A 22,910-nucleotide genomic window follows, 5' to 3' on the forward strand; every position below is an offset into this window, starting at 1 on the left:
AGTCGAGTCTGTTCTTAGTTGTTGATGTTTTCGTTATGAAATATTGTGAACTCTATTAGCATGTTTTTGTCCACTTAATTAAATGTTTAGGGAATTATACTTTGTTTTAAAGTAATCTTAAAATCTCGTAAAAAGCGAAATATGAAAAGTTTAGCGCGGAGCTGATTTAGGTTTAAAATTTTTACTCCAGATGTAAAATTGTATTTAAAGTGAATTTTCCCAAACGTACGAATTATATCTTATTCAGTGCTGTGATCTTGTCATATAATTATTAAGAAACATTGTAGATATGGAAAAAAAAGAGGGAAGACGAGAGAAAATAAAATATATGTTATTCTTACATATAAAATATACAAAAAAAATGTATGTAATATTAATCTTCTATGTATAAAACAAAAATGAGCCTTCGTGGCTTCTGAAAGCCGGGCTCCCGTGATAAATCAACATCTTCATCTCGTTAAAGGCGCTGAGAGGGATAAGGGTGTAGGCACAGCCAAGAAAGGGGTTGGCTCTCGCTCACCATCACTAATTACTTTAGTTATCCCCCTTTAACCCTCGACGTTCCTCTTAAACCCACCCTCGTCATAAACTGTAGTGAAGCCTCGAACCTGTGTGAAACGGCACCTCGTCCCTTTCTCATCTATCCCTCCCCTCCAGCCTCCTCCTCTCCACCTGCTGTATCCTGCCGTCCCTCAAAGTACCAGATTACCCTCGGAAAAGCTTTATTATTATCATCCACCCGTGGCACCGCAAGTCCTTAATTAAATTCGCGAAAAGATTCATGAGTCCGGCAGAGAATCCAAAAGACAATATATATAATTCGAGTAATGTTTAAAACGCGCACGTATATGTGTGTATGTGTGTGTGTGTGTGTGTGTGTAACTCATATGCTTTGAAAATGATAAAAAAAGTCATTAAATACGTCAGGATATATTTAAGAAAAAAAAGAATACTTACTTTGATAACAAGAACTGTATAATTGTCAGAAAACGAAGGAAAATTGATTCAATTATGATTTTCTAACATAATTATTGAAAAGTTACAATTAATTTTAATAAAGATATTTATTCGTAATTTTAAAGCCTCAAAACGTAATAAATAATCTGCGTGCAAAGAAAGCAGCTACATTTTATGACGCGATAATGGGCAAACGGTGGCGATAACAATACTACTTCGACACGCATCCGACACGTCGATAGCTCGATAACTTAGATTGCAATACTGAGACGGAAGTTCCGATAGCGGTATTATCGCTCTCGTGCTCGGTACATTAAGGGAGACGTGAAATTCGGCATCTGCTGCCAACACTTCGCCGCTATTAAGAGACATCGAGGAGCAGAGAGAGAGAGAGAGAGAGAGAGGGAGGGGGTAGAGAGGGGAGAGGAAGGGAGAGAGAGAGAGAGAGAGAGAGAGAAAGGCGAAGAGGTAGAGCGAAGGGCAGAGAGAAAGAACTATCATTGGACAATAATCGCTTTTATGGGTGTTCGTGTGGCGAACCGTGATATTAGATAGCCGGCCAACGAGTGCGCAGAATCGCAGTTCTCAAATCGCAGAAACTCTCTTGGATCCGGAAACACCCTCTAATAAAGTTGGGAAAAGTTTCCCCCTCGCGCGCGCGCGCGATAAAAAGTAATGTTAGAGATATTGCGGGTGCGTTCAGTTGGAGTTCAATTGCTTTTAACGACGGGATCACGTTCGATATGTACTTACGAAGCTGAATCGCGTCGCGGCGCCGAAGTATCATTTCATTGGAATCGAGTAATCGAAATTGCCGTTTCACTTGGTACACTTTTGACAAGATTATTTGTTCCGGAATCGAAGGATCTTCTAATCTCACTTTGCGATGCTTCGCGTTTGATATTTCATTAAAAAAAAATAAAATCTTTCGAAATTAATTCGAAATTAATATTTAATATAATTATCCTGCGTCGCAATTTTGAAATTTTAAATACTGTATTATTGTAATAAAATAGAAAATTTTTCAAATTTCCAGTTGTGCTATCTTTCGATAAATGATTGATTTCATTTTTAAACCAATTTATTACGTATTTTCACAGTAACTTATTTATATTTTTAATTTTTGATGCTCCAAATTAGAATTATTAGTAATTAGTAATTAGTATTGTTAATATGATTTAAATATGTAACACCAATAAAAATATCATCCACCTTGCATACAGCACAGAAACTTGCAGCAACATTGCTGTGACGTTCGCAACGTTTTTGCATTGTTGAAATATTATAATGTTGCTGCAATATTGCTGAAAGTTTGTGCTGTACAGGAAGGTCGAAACATTTACAATATTACGATTAAAACAGGATCGCTTATATACATTAAGTAAGTAAATAAGAGAAACGCCAATTACAGTCAAAGTTAGACGTGATACATCTATATGTATTTACTTTCGAATTTGCAACACAATGAAACTGAAATAATAACACCCCTTCCAAATTAAATTCAGAAATTAAGATCATTGATTTGATGCTACTAGCAACAATTTATGTATTTATATAAATTACATTAATTTTTACAAACATTGTACTTAAACCTTTGGCTTTCATATTTCTTTATTTATTTATTTAAACTTCATTAAATTTTATGGAGTGTTAGAAAAAGACGCAGGAAGGAAAATATTACTTATATATGTATTATAAGCATTCTTAGAAAAAAAAAAAATGTTCGATGATACCTCGAGTCTTTGCGATATACAGAACGTCTGAAATGTCAACGATCAACCCTCAGAAACACGTCGACGTTTAATTATAGATTTAAGAATCCAGTGCGACAATTCATGTTTGCGATGTTTCACTCGGCGAGTTTATTCGTCGCGAATACCCGTTGGATTCTTATCACGTTGTTCGCGATCGTTCAACGACAGCGGGAGGAGAGAAGCGCGGCCGGAAGAAGGGCGCAAAATCAGCTTTTGTATGCGGATTGCAGAACCGCAAGAAACGTCAATTCACTCTTCTTGGCTCTCTCTCTCTCTCTCTCTCTCCCGTGTACGTACGTGCCTGGTCTCCATGTGTATGTATGCGCGCTTGATCCTTAGATTTTCTCGTAAAACCAGCGACAGAGTGAGCCTCGACCAATGGCGGTGGAAGCATGGCGCTCGAGGTGTGAATTATACATGAGGATATATCCCTACACAGTCCTCTCCGCCGTGTATCCCTTCCTTGCGCACCCCGCGATCCCCGTTATCTTTCTTGCTCTCGCGTATATATTCACCGCGACCACCATTCATCCGACCAGGAACCGCTTCTTGTATGCCCGATCTTCTCACGCCCGCCAGTAACATCTCGATCTCAAAACGATAATTATATCTCGAACTTAAAAAAATAGATTTTAATCCGAATAACAAATCGGTTTACGTGTAAAATTGTTATCTACATTTCTTATAAATTAAACTCCACTTTAGATGATTTCATTTATTTAACTGCAACATTAAAAAAAACTGTCATTTTTGAATGTTTGTGAAAAAAGAGCGGAATATATAAGAGAGAAAGAACATACTTTTGTTTTTTTATAATTCAATTATTATGTCGAAATTGCATGATAAAATTAATATTCCAAAATATTGATGATAAAATATTTATTTATTTTTCGAAAAATTTCGTTTTTTAGATTGTGTAGTAGTTGTAACAAATGAGTAATTTATAATTATGATAGATGTATAATCTACAATTTCTATCGAGATTCAAAATAAAATTCTATTTAATTTCATATGCTGTATAATTGAAGAAAAATATTTGAAAAAACAAAATACGCGAGCGTGTATAAAATATACATTAAAATATTACACATATAGGTATCAAAACACACGACATGTAGATAAAATTATAAATAAAATCTGAAACGAAATCTGATCTGAATCCCGAAATCTGACACAAATTATATAGCGTCTAAAATGAATTCACAAAGCAGATGGTAAACCATTAAAATTATAATAGTTTTATCTTACATAATATTTAAAAGTTTACTGATCGCCATTAATTCAACTAAAGATCGCTTCTTCTTTCAATCTTGTCGCATTAATAATATTTCAATCTCACACGAAACGATAATTACATAATATTTAAACATTAAATCCATTTATTTGTGAGATTATCATCCGGATTTTATTAAAAATATTATTAGGAAACGAATAATATCTCTTTTAATATATAATAGTGTCTTTTAATCTTTAATAATATTTCTGATATTTCTTTTATGATAATTATTAGGTGTTGGAATTAATTCGTAGCGTTTTTTAATGAAAGAATGTTATTTATTTCACATGAGCATTAAAAAATACATTAATGAAAGTACTTCCCATCACTTGTAAAACGCTACGAATTAATTCCAACACCTAATATTTTTCTCTATTTGCTTTTTAAACAGCCGGATATTATTTCTCGTTTACACAACAGAATGAGAGGAGATACATAATTTATAAGATTCATTTTAAAAGCAATTGTATTGTAGTTCAAAAAATAATCCTCATAATTAAATCACTGATTTATATTTTCATCCCTATCCTTAATCTCTCTTATCCTTTCAGTATATCTAATCCTTCAACTGTCTACTACGAAATCTTTTCTTCTTTTCGACCACTAAAATTAAATCACTGATTTAAATCACTGATTATATTTTTATTCTCATCCTTAATCTTATTTTTTCAGCACATTTAATCCTTCGTTGTCTTTTACGAAATCTTTTCTTCTCTTCGAACCAAGAAAGCCAATAACAATCTAAGCAACGATCTGTTTCTCTGCATAATACATGTTACAGAGTAAACTCAATTATCTCGGATGGAGCTGCGCACCTTCAAGTATCGACTTGCAGGCGTACGTTTCACATATACGTGCATCGCGAGTAGATCACGGGCGGTATCGACGTATCGCGTTGACGTACACGAAGAAAGAGCGAGTGTGGCTGTGTGCAACAGAGGAAGGGAGTGAAACACATAATATCCCCACGGGTCGTATGGGGTTAATCGGGCGATGCCAGTTCATTAGTTGCATACACGTAGGTGTATGCAACGTATATCGCGCGCTGCTACATGTGAGACCGCTCGGTGTGACGCTAATGGAACTAAACGATATCCGGAAATGGCGCGCTATGTGAGTTAGTTTCATTCGATTTCATGAGCACAGCTTGGTCGTTTTCAGCGTACGCGCGAATGTCCACGATCCACTGACAGTCAAACGCGGCCATCGAGGTTTTTATTCCAATTCCGTGCGTCGCCCAAATCGTCCGTATTTAAATAAACGAATGAGCCAGTCGTTTATTGACAGAGCAAGCTCTCGAATGGTAGTAGGGAACAACAGCAGATGTCAAATATTCTTATGTAAAACTTATACAATTATAGAAAATGTTTCAGTGTGAAGTAGAACGTTTAAGAAATTAAATAAAATACATCCAATAAGAGTAAAAAATAATATTTAAGAAATTTCATTTTCTATCTAATGCAACCATTAATTATCATTTTCCAACAGTAATGCTGTAAATGTAATGAATTTTAATCGCGTCCAGTAAATTCGGATTTTTCTCAATTACGTTATGAAAAATTGTTGTAGCAATAAATATTTTTCACAACCTTATATAATTTTAAGTCACATATTCCTTTGAACTTTAAAATGAAAAAAAAATTGGTCAATTATATTAACTTTAAGCAAAGATATATTATTTCAGAAATACACGAAACTCACAAATACTAGTAAAGGAAATTTCAGAGCGATTAGGGTTAATGCTGAATGCATTTAATGCTGCTTTAAATATTCATCAAACATCTCATGAGTGAATCAGACACATTTAGCAGTGAAAGACGCAAGCAACATTGTGTTTGTCTCCTCCGACGGCTCTTTCGCGCGATTAGAGTAATTAATCGCGAAGCTAATTACGCAAAGTTAATTACGCGAAGCGGCGAGGCGTATTATTATTATACCGAGATTTAATGGGCTACGACTGCCTGATCGTTCTTGAAATCGGTGTACCTGGTCGCGCAATTAGGCGAGCCTGGCATATCGCCTGGCACGATGCACGTGGCCTCGCTCGTATGGTACTCGAGCGGTAGGCGATTTTGCATCCGACAAAACCGAGCATTAGTCTCTATCAACCTGTCCCGAATGGAGCCGTGAGAGAATCGGCGACGGCGACGGCGACGGCGAGAGCGACGGCGGCGTTTCTCCGCAACGGAACTGAATTCACTCGATGCACGGTGCCGAGGAACTCGTACTTCGTTAGAGCGACAATTAGTGCCCTAATAACGTCATTAAGCACAATATATATATATTCACTGCGTACCACCTTCCCGCGTCTTGCACGCGCTTAACTGCCCGATTATGCTGGCCCGTTATCGGTGTGATTATCTCTCATGGAAGTCATCCCGGGAATCACTATTCCTTTCAAGAGACTTCCTCGTTTCGATCTAATTATCCGGAAGTCGCGTATAATCAGACTTGAAACTCAACTTGCGGAGATCATGAAAAGATCGTGAAAAGATCGAAAACTATGACGATGCGAATGAGAAAAAAATAAATTAATGCAATTGTAATAACGACAAAAAAGTTTGTGTTCAAATCATTAGTCATTATATTGACATGAAAAACTCTGGATATTAATTATATCTTATTAAATACCAAAAATAATAATTAACATTTAAAGTCACTTTTAGCTTCGATACAAACTTTAGGAATGTATCAATGATTTTTCCATGGATAAATTTAAGCAATCAAGAATAGTCTTTAGTTTATCAATCGATGAAAATCTTTTGATGCAGAGTCTTTTAGAAATTTAATAAGATGTAAAATTCTAGAGTTTTTAACTCTCGAGCAACGAATCATTTGGATTCGAAGAAAAAATTTTAGATGATTGGTACAATTTGTATTATTAGTATTACACTGTTAAAAATGTCATGAAATTTAATGTACTTTTAAGTTACATAAATTAAATTCAATTTTATGACACTAAATTAAATTTTATGTAACTAAAAAGGTATATCTGTACATGAAATTTAGTGTACGTTTCATAAAATTTTACGAAGTTTAGTACATTTTTTATTACATGTAACGGAAGCAAATTTCTGTTTTTTTAACCGTGTATGAGGTTCTATCGCTATCAATAATTGTAAGGCAAAGATTTACTTGTACTTCAAATTCTTATAAAAATCCAATACTGAAAGACAGTAGTTAATTATTCATTTTAAGTATCAAAAGCATTGTTGTTCTGTACTTGTAATACTCCAAATAAGTAATAAATAATCATTTGTCAACTGTCTTTCGGTAATAAATTGGCTACACTGAAAAAAAATTTCCAAGTATTTTGTTTCTCGAATAGTTCCAAGTACATATTTCTTTACTGCAATTAAATATTTATTTGAACCTATTTGACAAATAAATTACTTAAAGTTAAAACATTTTTTTTCGATGTAGTGTTAAATTGATCAATATTAGATTTCTGTAAGGAAACGAGACGTTTTAGAACTTGGATGTAGTTTTTTATAATTGTAATTAAGGATTAAATATTTTACCATCCAGATAATAAGTTAACGTTTGTTATTATTTTCATGTCAAAATGACATATGTAATGTCGAATCACTTTTTGACATTAAAATGATAACAAATAACGGCAGCTATCTGGGTAATGATTTGATAAACACAAAAGCCTGTGGATAAATTTTGTCGTATTTATCAATTCTATCAATAATTAAGTAAATCATTGGTACATCAAACAATCCTACATCAAATTCCTTGAAGGGTATTGGAAGCGATATAATTTAATTTAGAACTAATCGCGCAAATGATAAAACACAAAATAATTAGCATATAAAAATCATGATGTCGCAAGAGAGAAGGAAAATAATAAATAAACTTATTAACGCGGCAGTCTGTTGACCACTAATAATAAAATCATGTAATTTTTATTAGCGCTAACGAATTTCCTGGTTTAATTACGGTTTAGATTAGCACGTTTGCGCGGATTAGTTTGAACTACTATTGCGCCGAGGAGATCATTAAGCACGAGATTAAACACCGTGTGCCGTCTCTAATGCTCACGGCGCAGCCTCTCGATTGTAATACAACGCGAGCACATCCGCCTATCATCGCGTATGCAAATCTGCCTGCATATGACATGCCTGATGCGATTATCGAAAGCGAGGATTCTGGATCACAAGGAATCGAATTATGCGCTTCGATGCGCGCTATAATTGATATGCAATTGATTTGCACGCACGGAAAACCGCGTCGGCGCGAGAAGAAGGTAAATAATTACGTCTCGCTGCAATTGTAAATCTATCGAAATTGCGAACGTAAAAATGTACAAATTAAATCGTGATTAAATCGGTTTTGCGATTAAATTGCTGATACTGAAATACTGCAAATACAGATAATCGAGCAAGTCGGGCAGTGCAGTACGATAATATATTTCAATTATTATTCCCCGAGTATTCGAATGTCGAAATTATACTCGACAAATGTTGAAAATGTTTCGTCTCTCGAGTTGTCCAATGTATATAAAAAGAATTTCTTCGGACCATCCGTTATGCGATACATCCGCTTACCTGTGAGTCCTTGAGACCCAGTTTTTCAGCGAGCTTCTTGCGATCCGGCTTGCTGATGTACTTTTGTATCTGGAACCTTTTCTCGAGTCCGCGTCGCTGAAGATCGGAGAAAACGGCTCTCCTCATCATTCCCCGGCGTGGCTTTCCGCGCGCATTCGTCGCCCATGGAAAGACCAAGCCAGTCCCGGAAAAATCACCGATGCTGCCCTGGATGGTCCCCGGAAACACGGCGCCTCCACCGGGCGTGCCAGGATGATGACTTCCAGTCCCGGAACCAGCAACTGTTAACAAGAAGCATAACGCGTTGATGTAAATTTTTAGAAAATTTATTATAGCATTACATTCAATGTTACTTGTATATTTCACAATCAATTCGCTGATTGTGAAACTGATCATATATAGAAGAAAAAGTGGCGACATCGATAAAGAAAATTTATATATGTATGGCAAAGCATATATATATATATATATATATATATATATATATATATATATATATATATATATATATATGTATGATGAAACTACATTCGAGTAGTTTAATAAAAAAAATTCTTCTTTAATAAAGAAAAGATCATTTTTTTTATAGTGTTTTTATACTACGGTCTCTTAATTTTTAGAAGTCTTGCATTACAATTTAAAAAATTGTTTAACATGTTACGATAAAAACGTAAAAATACTAGATTTTATATCGTTTATTGTATATTATTGTGACACACTTTCGTCTTTTTAAGAATTTCTTTGAGGAGATTAAGGTTGGTGAAATTTTTATTATCAAATATTGAATAAATTTATTACAGAAAAAATGTAAATTACACAATATGTAATGTAACAATTACAAACTGTCAAATATTACATATCGTAATTGATAATTTTAATATTAAATATATATTTAGCATCTTGAAAAACTATTATTATATTATAAAATTTTTCAAAAATCCATATTTTTCCCGTCATTTTAAGTTTATCAATTTGAATTATTATTTAAAATTTGTTTAGATTTTCTTTGTATTTAGCGATTCGAAAAACTTTTTTGAATAAAAAATTTAGAAATGTTTAATAAATTGTTCATTATTCTCAATTAATTATGGATGTACTGTTCTCGATTCAATGATTCAATTTAAATTTAAAATGCAATATATTCAATATAGCTCCTTTATCATAAAAATCTCATTAATCTTAATTCTTATAACAAATTTTTTTTAAAGATAAAAAATTCTAATATATTAATACTTTATTTTAAATAGAATAAAAATTTTTCAATACGCTGACATACCGTAGCGTGTAAAATGACAAAGACATTTAAAAAGCCTTATGCTCTTAGTATTAAATTCAAAAAAATTTTTTTGAAATAATAAATATTTTGAAAATCAGATTTATATCGATCATAAAAAATTATGAATGTTACTATGAAAAATTCCCTTGGATTAACAAAAAATTAATCTGTGCAATTAAAAGAAAACAAATGCTCGTGTTGTCGAAGAAGTCTACTCAACATTTCCAAATTTTAGAGAAGAGACATTCGGAAAAACATTAAAATATTCTTCAAAACAAAAATGACGTTTCTTTTTTTATTTTGCTTTTCCTAAGAGTTTTTTTTCAATCTACTGAAAACTTTAGAAATCTGTTAAGGCATGAGGAATATCTAACAAGAAAATGTACCTATAAATACGAGAAGTGTGAAATGTGCGTGGAAAAAAAAAAATCATTCGAACATCGCGTTACTGCGCACGGGACAGAGCGCTTGATTCGCTCGATAGCGATTGTATCAAAGTCATCTAATAACAGATCGGGCAATTGAATCTCCAGATCGTGTCTGCGCGATATTGCCAAGCTGAGCATGATGGTATTATCTGCACCGATGATATTTGCACGCACTTGTTGCATGCGTGCATTTTGCCTTGTGGCGGAGCATGTACATAATATGGTAGTGCTTTCACTGCACTTCATATGCACTCCATGTCCCATACGAGCCTACCTATAACAAGATATTCGATAAACCCAGCGTGTGTGCGCGGCCCCCGCGCACGTGGCCGCGCGCGCGCTCGTTGCCTGGCGCCATATGCGGAAGTTTCGGTTTTAAACGTTCCTCGGGCCCGTGTTTCCGCCTCTCTCGTCCATCCGCGTTTGTTGTTTATTAACTGCACGTGAAGTATCGCGACTACAAAATAATGAATACGCGATACTTACGAATATCAATATACGATAAATAGAATATTTGTATATTTATCTGCACAGAAAAAAAAGTCTTGTTGCGTTAAATGAAATTCTGGTAAATTCAACCAGGAAGGTAAAAAATTAGACTGTATTTATAGTTAAAGTTATTAAACATTTTAATCGAGATAATGGAAATTCAATTAGAATAATTAAAAATCGGATTCATATGATCAGAATTAGTTTTGTTTGTACTTCTTGGTACAATTATAATATTTTTCTCGGTATTTGTATATATGTGTGTGTGTGTGTGTATTAATTTGAAAATATCATAATTATTAAAAAATGGATGGATACGATGACAATAAATGGAGATTTAGATTGCTGAATGTATTATTAAAGTAATCGAGTTAGTATTAAAAAAAGTGAACGAATAAAATGTTTGCAATTTTTGATGAAAATAAATGAAAGCAATTTTACGCTTTCATCTGCAGCTACAGTTAATGCTGAATTAACCCTTTCACGACCAGCAAAATATACATGTCGACATATCTGAAAAATCTCTGGTAAATATCAAATCATTAAAGTTAAATAGAGCTCATTTTAAAGGAAATTGTTTTAAATATTAACCAAAAAGTATTATAGTAAATACTATTGTAAAATCTTAAAAGATATTTGTATAAACAAAATAAAGTTTTGGATTTACAAAAAAGAATTTAACAGATATTATCTTTGACTATAAATTTCTGATGATATTTAAACTACACACACACACACACACACACACACACACACACACACACACACACACACACACATATATATATATATAGAGAGAGAGAGAGAGAGAGAGAGAGAGAGAGAGAAATAAATAGAACTTTCTCAATAATAGAAAAATATAACAGTATTATTGATTATAGAAATCTATTTTGTAGTTATTATTAATATATCTACATATTTTTATTTCTTCTTATTCTGTTTTATTTAAATTAAATTTATATTCTTTATCCTGACTGAGTGTCTCGGTATAAAATTTTATTAAAATTCAAAAATATTTTAATTTTTGCATTCAAACGTTCTAAAAATTTTTTTTAATATAATTAAATTAGATATGACATATCTTTTTTTAAGAAAAGTTGGAAAAGGGATGAACTGAATTTGTGTTGTTTCATGTTGTAATTCTCAAATTATACGAATTTCTTACCTGTCAAATATGGACCCCTGTAGAACAGTTGTTGTAACGTGTGATGAGCGTTCGGTGGTAAATGCCGTTGAGGAGGTTGATGACTCGGTCTGTGATAAGGATGATAAGCCGCTGGCCTCGCAATCGGCTTGGCGATATTGTAACCAGCTGAATTTTGCAAATTTTGCAAGAAGGCGGGTATCGCTTCCGGTGGAAGTCCTTGAAAATTATCTGCACAAATAAAATATTCTAGTTTTAAAATATAATAAAACTCATTTCGCGCGGAAAGTTAAAGTTAGTATTTTTAATAGTCCAACAAAATTCTTTCCATGTAAGATTCTTTCTCTTATTTGTATTATTTACTTGTCGGTCGATTTTCCACTTATTATTAATCCAATAAATATACAACGCGACACTTCATCGATTGTAAAAATATTCATACTAACTGACGCCAGGATTGAACGAATATTTTTCGCAAAAATCTCATTGCTTCCAAATATAGAGACGTAAACCGCCGAGCGATTAAATATGGAACGCGCTGTGAACCTCGGCTGTGTTTCACGATGAAATGTGCCCGGGGTGGCGGATTTACGTGCGAGCGAATACCTAAGTCGCCGTATTCCTTCGTGTTGCATAATTCGGGCCGACACCCCCGAGACTAAAACCCTCCTTAACTGCTCCAGGCAGAGCCCGATCTCTTGTCGGTGCACGCTTCAACACCTCCAGCCGGGGTAAATAGCCAGATATTCGTGCGACCGACTATCTCAAAAATTCTTATGTTGTATAATACATCGTAAAATTTGTGTCTACTATAGTCTATTGTATCATATTTTATATCTATTACTCTGTTAACATGTAGTCTTTTTCATAGTGCTTTGCAATAAACTAAATTAAATTAAATTAAATTAAATTAAATTAAATTAAATTAAATTAAATTAAAATACAATGTTTTCGTGTAAACGTATCATTCGCGTATTATGCGCGTTTCATTCTTTTACATGTAATTTTGCCGAGAATTTTTACAATGAAAATGATAGAACGAAGCTTTGTTGCATTGTTAAATGTGATTATAAGATTCCTATTAATATTTATGTCTCTACTTTTAGAAATATACATATTTCTATAGTACTGTATGAATCGTTACTGCTGGGATTGTTTTCTGAGATAACTTTCATTTAATCTACAACAGTCGGTACGGATGTTATATAACTTATTTTGATTGTATCATATTGCTAGATAGTAAAATTGAAAAGAATTTTATGTTTGCTTGTCTAAAGGAAATAATAATTCTGTTCGAAAATAAAAATTTAAATTAATCTTCATTCTCTGAATAGCAAATTTTTTTCTTCATTTAATTTCAAGCCAGAATTATTTCAGAAAAATATTAATTTCAATAACATATTTAATGTTAAGAAAAAGTTTGATAACTATCTATTATTTTCGCTGAGAAATTGGCACAGAAAGAAAAACTTAAAAATTATAAAAATATATAAAATAAAATAATAACTTTGTTGTATTATAATTTTAGAAATTTTCTCTTCTTTTTTGTTTTTTCTCTTCGATAATATTTCTTTTTCTTTATGTGCACGATATATATTTACCAATGTAGATTAATTTTAATCTCGTGTTTTAATTTACTCAAACTCTATCTTCTTTTTTATAGAATTAAAAAAAAAGAAAATAAAAAAATAAGTCAAACCGATATTAAAGTTAGCTTATTTGATCGAAATGAACGTAGGTATAATTTAACAAAATCTCCCAATTAAATGTAAGTATTCGTTGTGCAAAGATACCTTCATATATCCTCAGTAAAGAAATTCATTGACAATACGAAAGTTAACTAGTGCTTTGACGCGTACCATCTCGAAAAGAAGAATATAAACATGAAAGAAAAATTAGTCGGCTCTCTAGTTCTGCTCCCCGATGAGATTTCACCCTCCATCAAGGCAAATTCGTCTACCTATCCACATTAATAATGCGTCTAAGAGGGCCAGTAACCTCGACTGTGCGATTTCCAACATATTTTTTTATAACCCCGCCACGCCCAGAGAAGGGGAGAAAAAGAGAAAGAAAGAGAGAGAAAGAGAGAGAAAGAGAGAGAAAGAGAGAGAGAGAGAGAGAATGGTTTCGTTAAAAAAGTGACGTGTTTGAAAATAATAAAATAATAGAGACTCTTTAGGCCGAAGTGGAAAGAAAGAGAAAGAGGCAGAAAGAGAGGGAGAAAAGGAGAGAAAAAGGCTAGTGAAAAAGGAAGTGAGAAAGAGAGAGAGAACTCGCCTTGCGTTCGCAACCAGACAATACCCTGACAATGGCCCATACACGGTATCCCATTGTGCCATCGCGCTGTACCCCATAAAATACTCATCGCCTTTTATCGTTGTTTTCCTAGCCGGCCAATGAGAGAAGCGCTTCTGCTTAGCCGCGACGACGGTCTAATAACCGGGCTTAGCCTCCAACGGAAACACTGAATGGGAATAGTTTTTTAAGTCGCCCCACCTACCCCACATGACAGTCTCTTAGTCCCTTCGGTCTCCCTCTCCCATTCCGTAGCTCTTACAGCAATACCACCCTTTCTCTCTTTCTCTCTCTCTCTCGCGTCATGTGAGATTAAACCTCCTGTCTGCGGTCTCGAGAAATTTTGGGACGGCCCTCGCGTGTTGTTACAGTTGTGCCCCCCCACCCCCTCCCTCTTCGCCCTTGTCCTTTTTTTTGTGTGTCAGGCTTAAGCAGCCCCCTCACGGGCCTTAGGTTACGAGGTTTACAACATATATCGCTGGTTATTCTTTCGGATTACGGTCAGAGATGCATTATTAACTAGATACCGCGCGCGCTGCAGGTCCCCGCCTCGTAAATAGGGGGGGAACTGCTCGTTTGTGGAACAGCACACACGGTGATGCCCCGTTCCTCTGCAGAGAAGCGCGTGTTTGTCTTAGGATAGGCTTGGCGAACCGATTTTTCACGAGGATCTGAACGTTCTCGAATCCTGAAGGGAATGATGCAGACCCTCACATTCATGATATTAAGTTTTATTATTGAATACGAGCACAATGCGCTTCTATTTTTGACATTTGATTAATTTTTAATTTATTAATTCTACTCTTTCTCTGCGTCTTTGAACAAAAAGTCGGTTTTAACTTTATCATTTTTGTCCATGGATCATTTCTTTTTCTATTACTTCAATGAGAAGAATGTCTGATTGAAAATAAACGAACCATAGATTCTGATTATTTCAAGTAGAATTCCAATTATCTCTATAATTCTAGTTGAAAATTCGAATTCGTTCGTTTTTAACCAGAATTACAATTAATCCAATTAGACATTTTTCTCAGTGTTGGACTTTTTTGAAGAAAGCGGTCCTTTTTTGTTTAAATTATTTTATTTTAAATTTATATTATTTTACGTCCTGACTAATAAAACGTCATTTTTGTTCCCTTTTGCATCTCCTTCGTTTTTTCTTATTTTAATTATTTAATTTATTATTCTTTACAACTGAGAATGAGTTAAGTAAGTTTCGGAATTCATTTTATGAATTTATGTATTAAGTAATGTTAATTTTTCATCTTTTTTGCTCATTCGGTTCAATCTTTCTTTGTTCCATCTATTGAATAACGCAGAATTGATGTAACATAATTTAATAATACGCTTATCTTCTCTGATTGTCAGTCTAATTTTTATGACTCTTACATGTAATATGAACGCACATATCCCGATTAATTCTCATTTACAATGACGTTTATGACACTGACATGTATTTAAAAATTCATGCATTTTTAAATTAAGCAGCTACAATACGCATTATATTATACGTCATTTCTAATCTCATTTTACGATAACACAATACGATGACGCAAATAATTTCGATCTTTTTCTTCTTTTGTTACAAACAAAAAATATTACTTAATCATGAAGCACCTTTAGGAATCCATTCGATAACTCTTAATGATTGTAGTGTTACAGTGTCATTGCGCAGGATTTATACATGATAAAAAAAGCGCGCAATGATACTATAACGTTACAGTCGTTAAGAGTTACAGAATAAGGTCCTTAGTTTATTCCCTCAAAATGTAATAAAAAGTGTAATAAAAAGCAAAGGAGGACTAACAAAATATCAAAACTGTTATAAAAATAAATGTTATTTTTCAATAACACTGTTTTTTTAATTTAATTTTCGTTACATATGAAACGTTAACTTTTGAGGGTGTTTCATACTTATGATCAAAGCCTACTTTTTTAATAAAAGTTAACAACGTATCTTGTCTATGATACATCATTTCATCGATTTTCACTAAACATAATTTGTCAGGTAAATATTTACCACGTCTAACTTAGTATTCTGAATCGGAATCTACGGTCAACTCCTTCGAATTGTCCTTCTTTTAACTATTTTATTAACCAACGAATAAAATGCGACGTTTTTCCACGGGAGATATGCGTATTAAAACCAGGTCCGTCGTGTTCGACACACAGTCGATATCGAAAAATATCAATAATCGTTGTGATACGCAACAAAAAACATGGGCCGCGAGTGGCGGCTCTCACGTGGGAACGGGCGGGGGTGGACGCGATGAGGAAGAGGGGGAGGGGAGGGGGTGGGAGAACGGTAAATCGCGGGACGATTGGTGAAAATGCTATTCGAAATTCAACGTCGCTCGCCCGTCAGACACCGACCCCCTTCCCTCCCTCCTCCCCCGCGTCATCCCCGCGCTGGATCATCCGTCGCAGTTTCAACCATCCCACTCCCTCGCGGCCCCCTCACCCAAATTCCCGTCCCGCCGCGAGCGGCCCTCGCGTCTCTCGTCGATGAATTTCGAGTTTGTTGCCAATCACTTTTTCGCGCAATTATTTCACAACATTTCGACATGACGTACAAGCCCGCGGGGGGGGTTGGTTACCATCGGGGTACGGTGGGGAACAGGGGCAGAGGCGAGGATGTATACGCGAGGAGGAAGAGGAGGAGGAGGAGGAGGAGGAGGAGGAAGAGGAGGTAGAAGAGAAGGGGTGGACAGTGGGAGGACGGTGGTACCGCGCTCCCGATGGATGCTGGAGGGTCTATTCGCGGTGAGAGGTCGGCAGGAGGGAGGGAGGGAGGGAGGGATGGAGAAAGAGGGGTGCGGTCTCGGTCGGTACGTATGGAGAACGAAGGGGGATGTAACACATGCACGTGGCACGGTCAATGCATCCGCTATCCGACAAACGCACGAAGCTCCCTCCCTCTCTCCCTCCCACTGCGTATCTCGAACGCACCAAATTTCCCCATTGCCACCCCCCCGCTCGGGCCCTCTCTCTCTCTCTCTCTCTCCCTTCTCACCCCCTGCCGCCCGCGCGATGTTCCCTTTACCACCCCCGCGTATCCTTCTGTGCCGGCAGATGGGTGCAATTCGCCCGATGTTAAATGCAACATTCGACTCTCTCCACCTTCGTAGAGCTCCACACACGCACCTCTCTTCTGCCTGGCCCCTCGCCATCCTCGTGCGACGGTCCACTCTTCTCTCTTGTGCACAGTTTATACATCTAGTACGTCTCTACGCGCGTTTATCGCGCGCGCACGCGGTCTTTATCGACTCGTGTCAATCATAAGCGCGGGAGGAGACGGAGAAGAGAAGGGGAGGGATGGGGTGGCTCGGCCACCGTGGAGGAAAGAGTGACAATGAGGACACGCCGGCTGAAGATTGGCGTGTATGCGTGTGCGAGGGTCCGCCGGACCCTCGCGAATATTCGGGGGTGTTCTGCAAATGACGGGACGGTATTGTAACCCACGCGCGGAACGATCTGTAATCTGTAACAATTTTTCTCAGAATTGAGGTGACGGAGGAAAATCGCGGATCCTTGGGCCGAAAGATCGGTTACGAACCTTCGGTTATCAATTGTAAGATTGTGATAAATATGAGAATTGCAGAGATAAGATCAGAAGAGGATTGCAATTATTTTGGAGTGAGAATCTTTTATCGTAGAGCATTACGTCACTGCCACAATTAATTTTAATATTTAAGTAACATTTAAGTAAGACATTTTTTTATTTGTTAACCTTATATTACTCGCGTAATTTTTCTCTCAACGTAATTATCTGCGTGCGGTGTTTCTGATAACATTTCAACATTATATACCTCAATTTCAATTATTATTTTTGCTGATTTACAATTAAATAAAAATTGATAGATAACGTTTTATACATCCTACATGAAGATAAATACAAAATTTATTTTGAAATTGTGAAACAATTTGTGTTTAATAATATAAATATAACAATGTATATAAATAGCATTTAGCGAATTTATAACTGGAGTATCCTAACCACCTTAATGTAATGAAAGATTAAGTATGAAAATACGAAACAACACAATGTTTCATTATATTATTAATGCTTTTGTTCTTGTTATAAATGCTACATTTTTGCATTATTACTGCTAAATAAATGACACAATTGTACTATTGGACGCCGTAGTTTTCCATTATCTCTCGTATTAATTTGCAATGACAAATATTCGAGATGTATCACCGCCCGAACGGAGGAAAAGCGCGACAAGCGACGCGGCAATACATCATTGAATCCTGCTGCTTGTCTAATATTATAGGCACCAATCGTAAGGGCTTAATATTGGGGTGAAGGTAAGTGGCGGGCCAGCTGACGCCCTGTGCGCTCCACCCCGCACGCACGCTGCGACTCGTCTTGAGGGTGTGCGGATGAGATTTAGGGACCGGCGACAGAAGTCTGCGCACGACACTGATTTGTGGTGAGCTTTGTTTCAACACTCTCAGATCACCGCGTGAAATTCTTCTCGACAATGTCATTCCATCGAGAGCAAACAAATCTGAGATCGCAATCGGCGATCGTCGACCCTAAGATGTAAGTAAATATATACATACTACTGGACGTACTAACATATTTCATTTAATTCCTATTTGTTACTTGAAAAAAGTATAAGAAAATAGATATATGCATTTAAATATGTAATTATTTCCAGTGCTATTTTCTCGTACCTTTAATACCTTCTTCATTATTTACAATGAATAATACGCAATTTAAAAATTATATTCTAATTATAAAGATGAAATGTCGCAGACAAATTTGACTAATATCAAACAATAAATAATTGTCAGTATTTATTAATGAACTATCATGGAATTTTCTGTCTAGTAACGATTTATCTTTATATTTCTTTAAAAAATATATTTCTTTATAGTATCTTTATCATCCTATTATCTTTTCCATTGTAAATCATAATTTTGCGAATATTATGTTTACGATGTTTAATGAATGCATTAATTAATGTTATTTATTAATAAATTATCTTGACACGTTTGTCTTTTTCATTATGTTTTTAATTTATGTATATGTATATATATATATATTGTTCCACTTTTAAATATTTTCTCATTCCTTTCTTTCTTATTTTTCTCTGTGTTTTTAAATTACGACATTCGTAATAATGTAGGATTCTTTGAACCGTTTGAGTTTACTTCTCTGTTAACAGAACAAATATAGTTGTTAAAAAATTTAAATCTGTTTTGATCAACCCATCAATAAACAGGATAATTATCAGTTTAATTATGTCTTTCTTTTGCTTCGCAATTAATTTTCCCATATTTCTTAAAATACTTTGTATTGTTACTTTTTCTTTTTTCCAATTAGACTATAAAAATCTTGTAATTTCCGAACATTGTATTTACGATGACTGATAAACTAATATAGTCACCAAATATCGCCTTTTATTTGTAAATAAATTATCTCAATATGTTTGCTGATATTTCATAATATTTTTCACTTTTTTTTCCTCTCCCTCATTTTTTTCTCTCCTTTTTCAAACTACAAGAATTTCATTAACATAGAATGATGTTTCAAAAGGACTAAACCTTCCTTATCAATTTCTCAGGAATTAGTGCCAGGATAGCTATTGACAGAGGAAAGCATTTTACTTACTTTTTCCATTACTTTTCCGTTAAACAATTTGACAATAACGTTGCAATGTTTTATAACTAAATACTAAGGTTGCGCCAAGGTTGGAAAAGTAGACTTATCCAACCTTGACACAACCTTAGCGTTTATAGTTATAAAACATTGCAACGTCATGTTTATTATAAAAAGTAATGGAAAAGTAACGCTTCCTAACTCTGGCTATCGTGTACGTCAGTATTAATCAATGAATTACCGGAATGTGGCCTCCTGTCATGATTACCGCCGAGTATGGCGCTAACGCTGAACTTGAGTTGCGGCTTCTCCTTCTCCTGGATGGTTCTGCACGCTGGTCCAGAGCACTGCTCGTCGCCGCAGGAACAGGCGGTGGTCCTCTCGCCTATTCTGTCGACGGCACGCTCGACCACCGTTGCCGCCGCCGTCACCGTCGCCTCCCTCTCCCCCGATGCGATCGTCATCTCATCGGACGTGTGCATGACGTTTCTGCATCCAAGGTCGTACCGTCTGTCTATCTCGATCGCGGAGACACGCTCGCCCAGCACCATCTCATCCCTGTCGGCCGGTTGAAGACCACCATCCAATTCTGCGCCCGGAATCGGATCCTCATCTACGTTCGAGTTACAGGACTCGACACCGGAATTAGATCGATTGTCGATCCTCTCATTACAGAGCCTCTCCATCGCGCACAATCGGTCTACCATCACCGGCCCGTCCATCCTATCGTTCTCCATGTCGACATATACGCCCTGACTCCGGTCCAGGACCTCCTTCTCACGTTGAAGGAGCTGCATCCGATCATGTTGTCGTTCAATGGATCTACTGCCGCTGGACCTCTGCTGATCCCTGCCGCCGCAATCGATCATTATGCGATCGCGTCCGCCGATCGTGCCGGATCGTTGGTCCAGGTGATCCTGGACGAGATCGTTGGGGGAGGATCGGTCTCGAACGAGTCTGAGACTCGCCTCGCATTCTCTCTCGCGCTGTCGCGCTACCAGACTCGCCGCCCAATTCAAGGTCAGACTAGTGAGATCCGTCCCCGGCGACGCCTTGCTCTGGAGCAGGTTCTCCATCAGGAAGGGCGAGGTCATGGCACTCTGCTGCAGATTCTTCAGCATCGCCGCTGACGAGGGGAACATATCACGGCTGCTTGGCCCACCGATTATTACAATCGTCGTCTTATAGGACGATTCTTAGTTGAAGAAAGGATTGAACGTTCTCTTCTAGCTAGCTTCGGACTTGATATACTAATCAGCGAAGCGCGATTATTTTATTTCTTACGTTATAGTTAATTGATTTGTCTCCATGAATTTTAGATAATATTATAAGGTTTATCATTGTTTTAGATGCTTACTGATTGACAACTGATTGCCGTTTATCTCGTATAAGATTCGCGCGAAAAAAATCAATCCGAGATCACATTTTTATGTTTGAATTAAGATCGTCAAAGATTGTCGTGCAGTGTGTTCTTTTTATTTAAAATTACTCAATCTTCACAAACTACTTCACTAATCACATATCAGCATATCGCCTTCGATTCCTTCGGATTTATTGCTCGGGAGATTGGTAGCAGATTTCCGCACGTTGAGTAACCGCGATAATTATTTTAAAGTCACTGTCGATCGCATGATGCACATTGACATTGCAACTGAAATATTCACTTGGTTCAAGTATTTAAAAATACTAAATTCTCATCGTGTTTTCAACAACACGTACCCGGCTCGAAGGAAAGGAAAGTCTGAACCCCCTTTTCCCGCGAGATCCTCGTCGCGGAAGATCCCACCGTGCGGGATCGCGCGAGTCACATGATCGCGCACGCAACTTCACTTCACGTCCGACGACAACGGACAAGGACGTGCGATTTCGGCAGCGGGATGTCAACTGACGTGCCTGCGTGCGTGCCTTCCGAACGCACGGAAGGGGGGTCAGTGGTGGCGGCGGCAACGTGAGAGCATGCAACCCTCGAATGAAGGCCCACAAAAGCATATAGGTGGCTCACTCGTTTCCCCCCCAGCTCCCTCCCCCAACCGGCGTTGCCGGCGTTCTCGAAACGCCACCCCGTACGTACGTGCAGGCAGTGGCCTTACCCGAAGAAGGGTACGCCACCGAAGGGGTGGATGCTCCGTGTCCCTTCTCTCTCCTCTGACCACCCCGTTTTGCCCGCTCCACTCACCGTTTCTCCGCCACCCCTTCCTTTCCTCTTAGGTGAGATAATACGGACTATAAGCCGAGCAATTCGGGGTTTGGCTCGCTCGGTAATGCCGTAATAAAATCATACTCCCATCAAACGGCGCTGTGCGCACCCCCTTGAGGAGCGAAGGAAAAGAGAAAGGCGGGAGGAGGCGAGAGGGAAGGCACACACCACCCCGGTGGGGATCACAGGAGGGGGGGAGGGAGAGGAAGCGGTAGAAAGAGGAGGGTAAACGGCTCGCCGCTTCGTAGTACCAAGGGTAGGAAAAAAGCCTGGAGATTCGCATTCCTTTGGTCTCAACGATTGGATTTTATTTGACGAAGCCGCCCCGCGGACCGTCCAATCATCTGCCTCGCCAGCAGATGCCGGCCACGCCCATCCACCCCGCCGCACCCTCGATAGCACCACTAGCCGTTCTCTCGCTCGCACCCCGTTTCTCGCATATCACCGTTCGCCTTTATCCACCCCTTCCTCCGGCGCTACCCCGTTTGCTCTCTTTCGGTGGGTAGGGAGTGCGGAGCGACCCTCTACGCTCTTATCAACTTTATTATCTCGCACTACCACCGACGAACGCGCGCTCGCGTGTATCACATCCGTGTTGCATAGACTTGCGGGACAACGCGAGAGGGTACGATGTAATTTTCTTGTCGGTGTAGGTAATTATATTATCGTCGACGAGAGAGAGCTTCGCAGCTCCCCTCCAAACCCACAGGTATAGTAATAATGATAACAATAATGATGATAATAATAATAACCGACAGCGGGAACGGGAAAGGCTTGGCGATCGTCCACGACTTCTCTAGATTGCGTAATAATCACGCGATAACGACGATATCGATATTATGAAGCCGCTGGCTTATTATAACTAGTATTCAAGACACAGCAGAAATCGAGGTGATAATCGTAGTTTCTAAGATGGAGATGAAATGTCTT

The 22,910-nt window shown here is 37.1% G+C and overlaps 1 protein-coding gene across 1 annotated transcript in view; it reads right to left on the reverse strand.

Moving 5' to 3' along the window:
* Dbx (homeobox protein Dbx) overlaps positions 1 to 21,782 on the reverse strand; it is a 40,396-nt gene extending 18,614 nt beyond the window's left edge. Inside the window, exons 1-3 of the mRNA XM_011060532.2 lie at positions 20,025 to 21,782; positions 11,899 to 12,108; positions 8,541 to 8,821 (exon numbers count right to left, since the gene is read on the reverse strand). Coding sequence (XP_011058834.2) covers positions 8,541 to 8,821; positions 11,899 to 12,108; positions 20,025 to 20,925 — 1,392 coding nt within the window. The 5' untranslated portion in view covers positions 20,926 to 21,782. The remainder of the gene's footprint in view (positions 1 to 8,540; positions 8,822 to 11,898; positions 12,109 to 20,024) is intronic.
* Positions 21,783 to 22,910: the final 1,128 nt, after the last annotated feature.

This window comes from Acromyrmex echinatior, chromosome 13, assembly GCF_024713525.1.
Source record: "Acromyrmex echinatior isolate Ae372 chromosome 13, ASM2471352v2, whole genome shotgun sequence".
Classification (NCBI taxonomy): Eukaryota; Metazoa; Arthropoda; class Insecta; order Hymenoptera; family Formicidae; genus Acromyrmex; species Acromyrmex echinatior.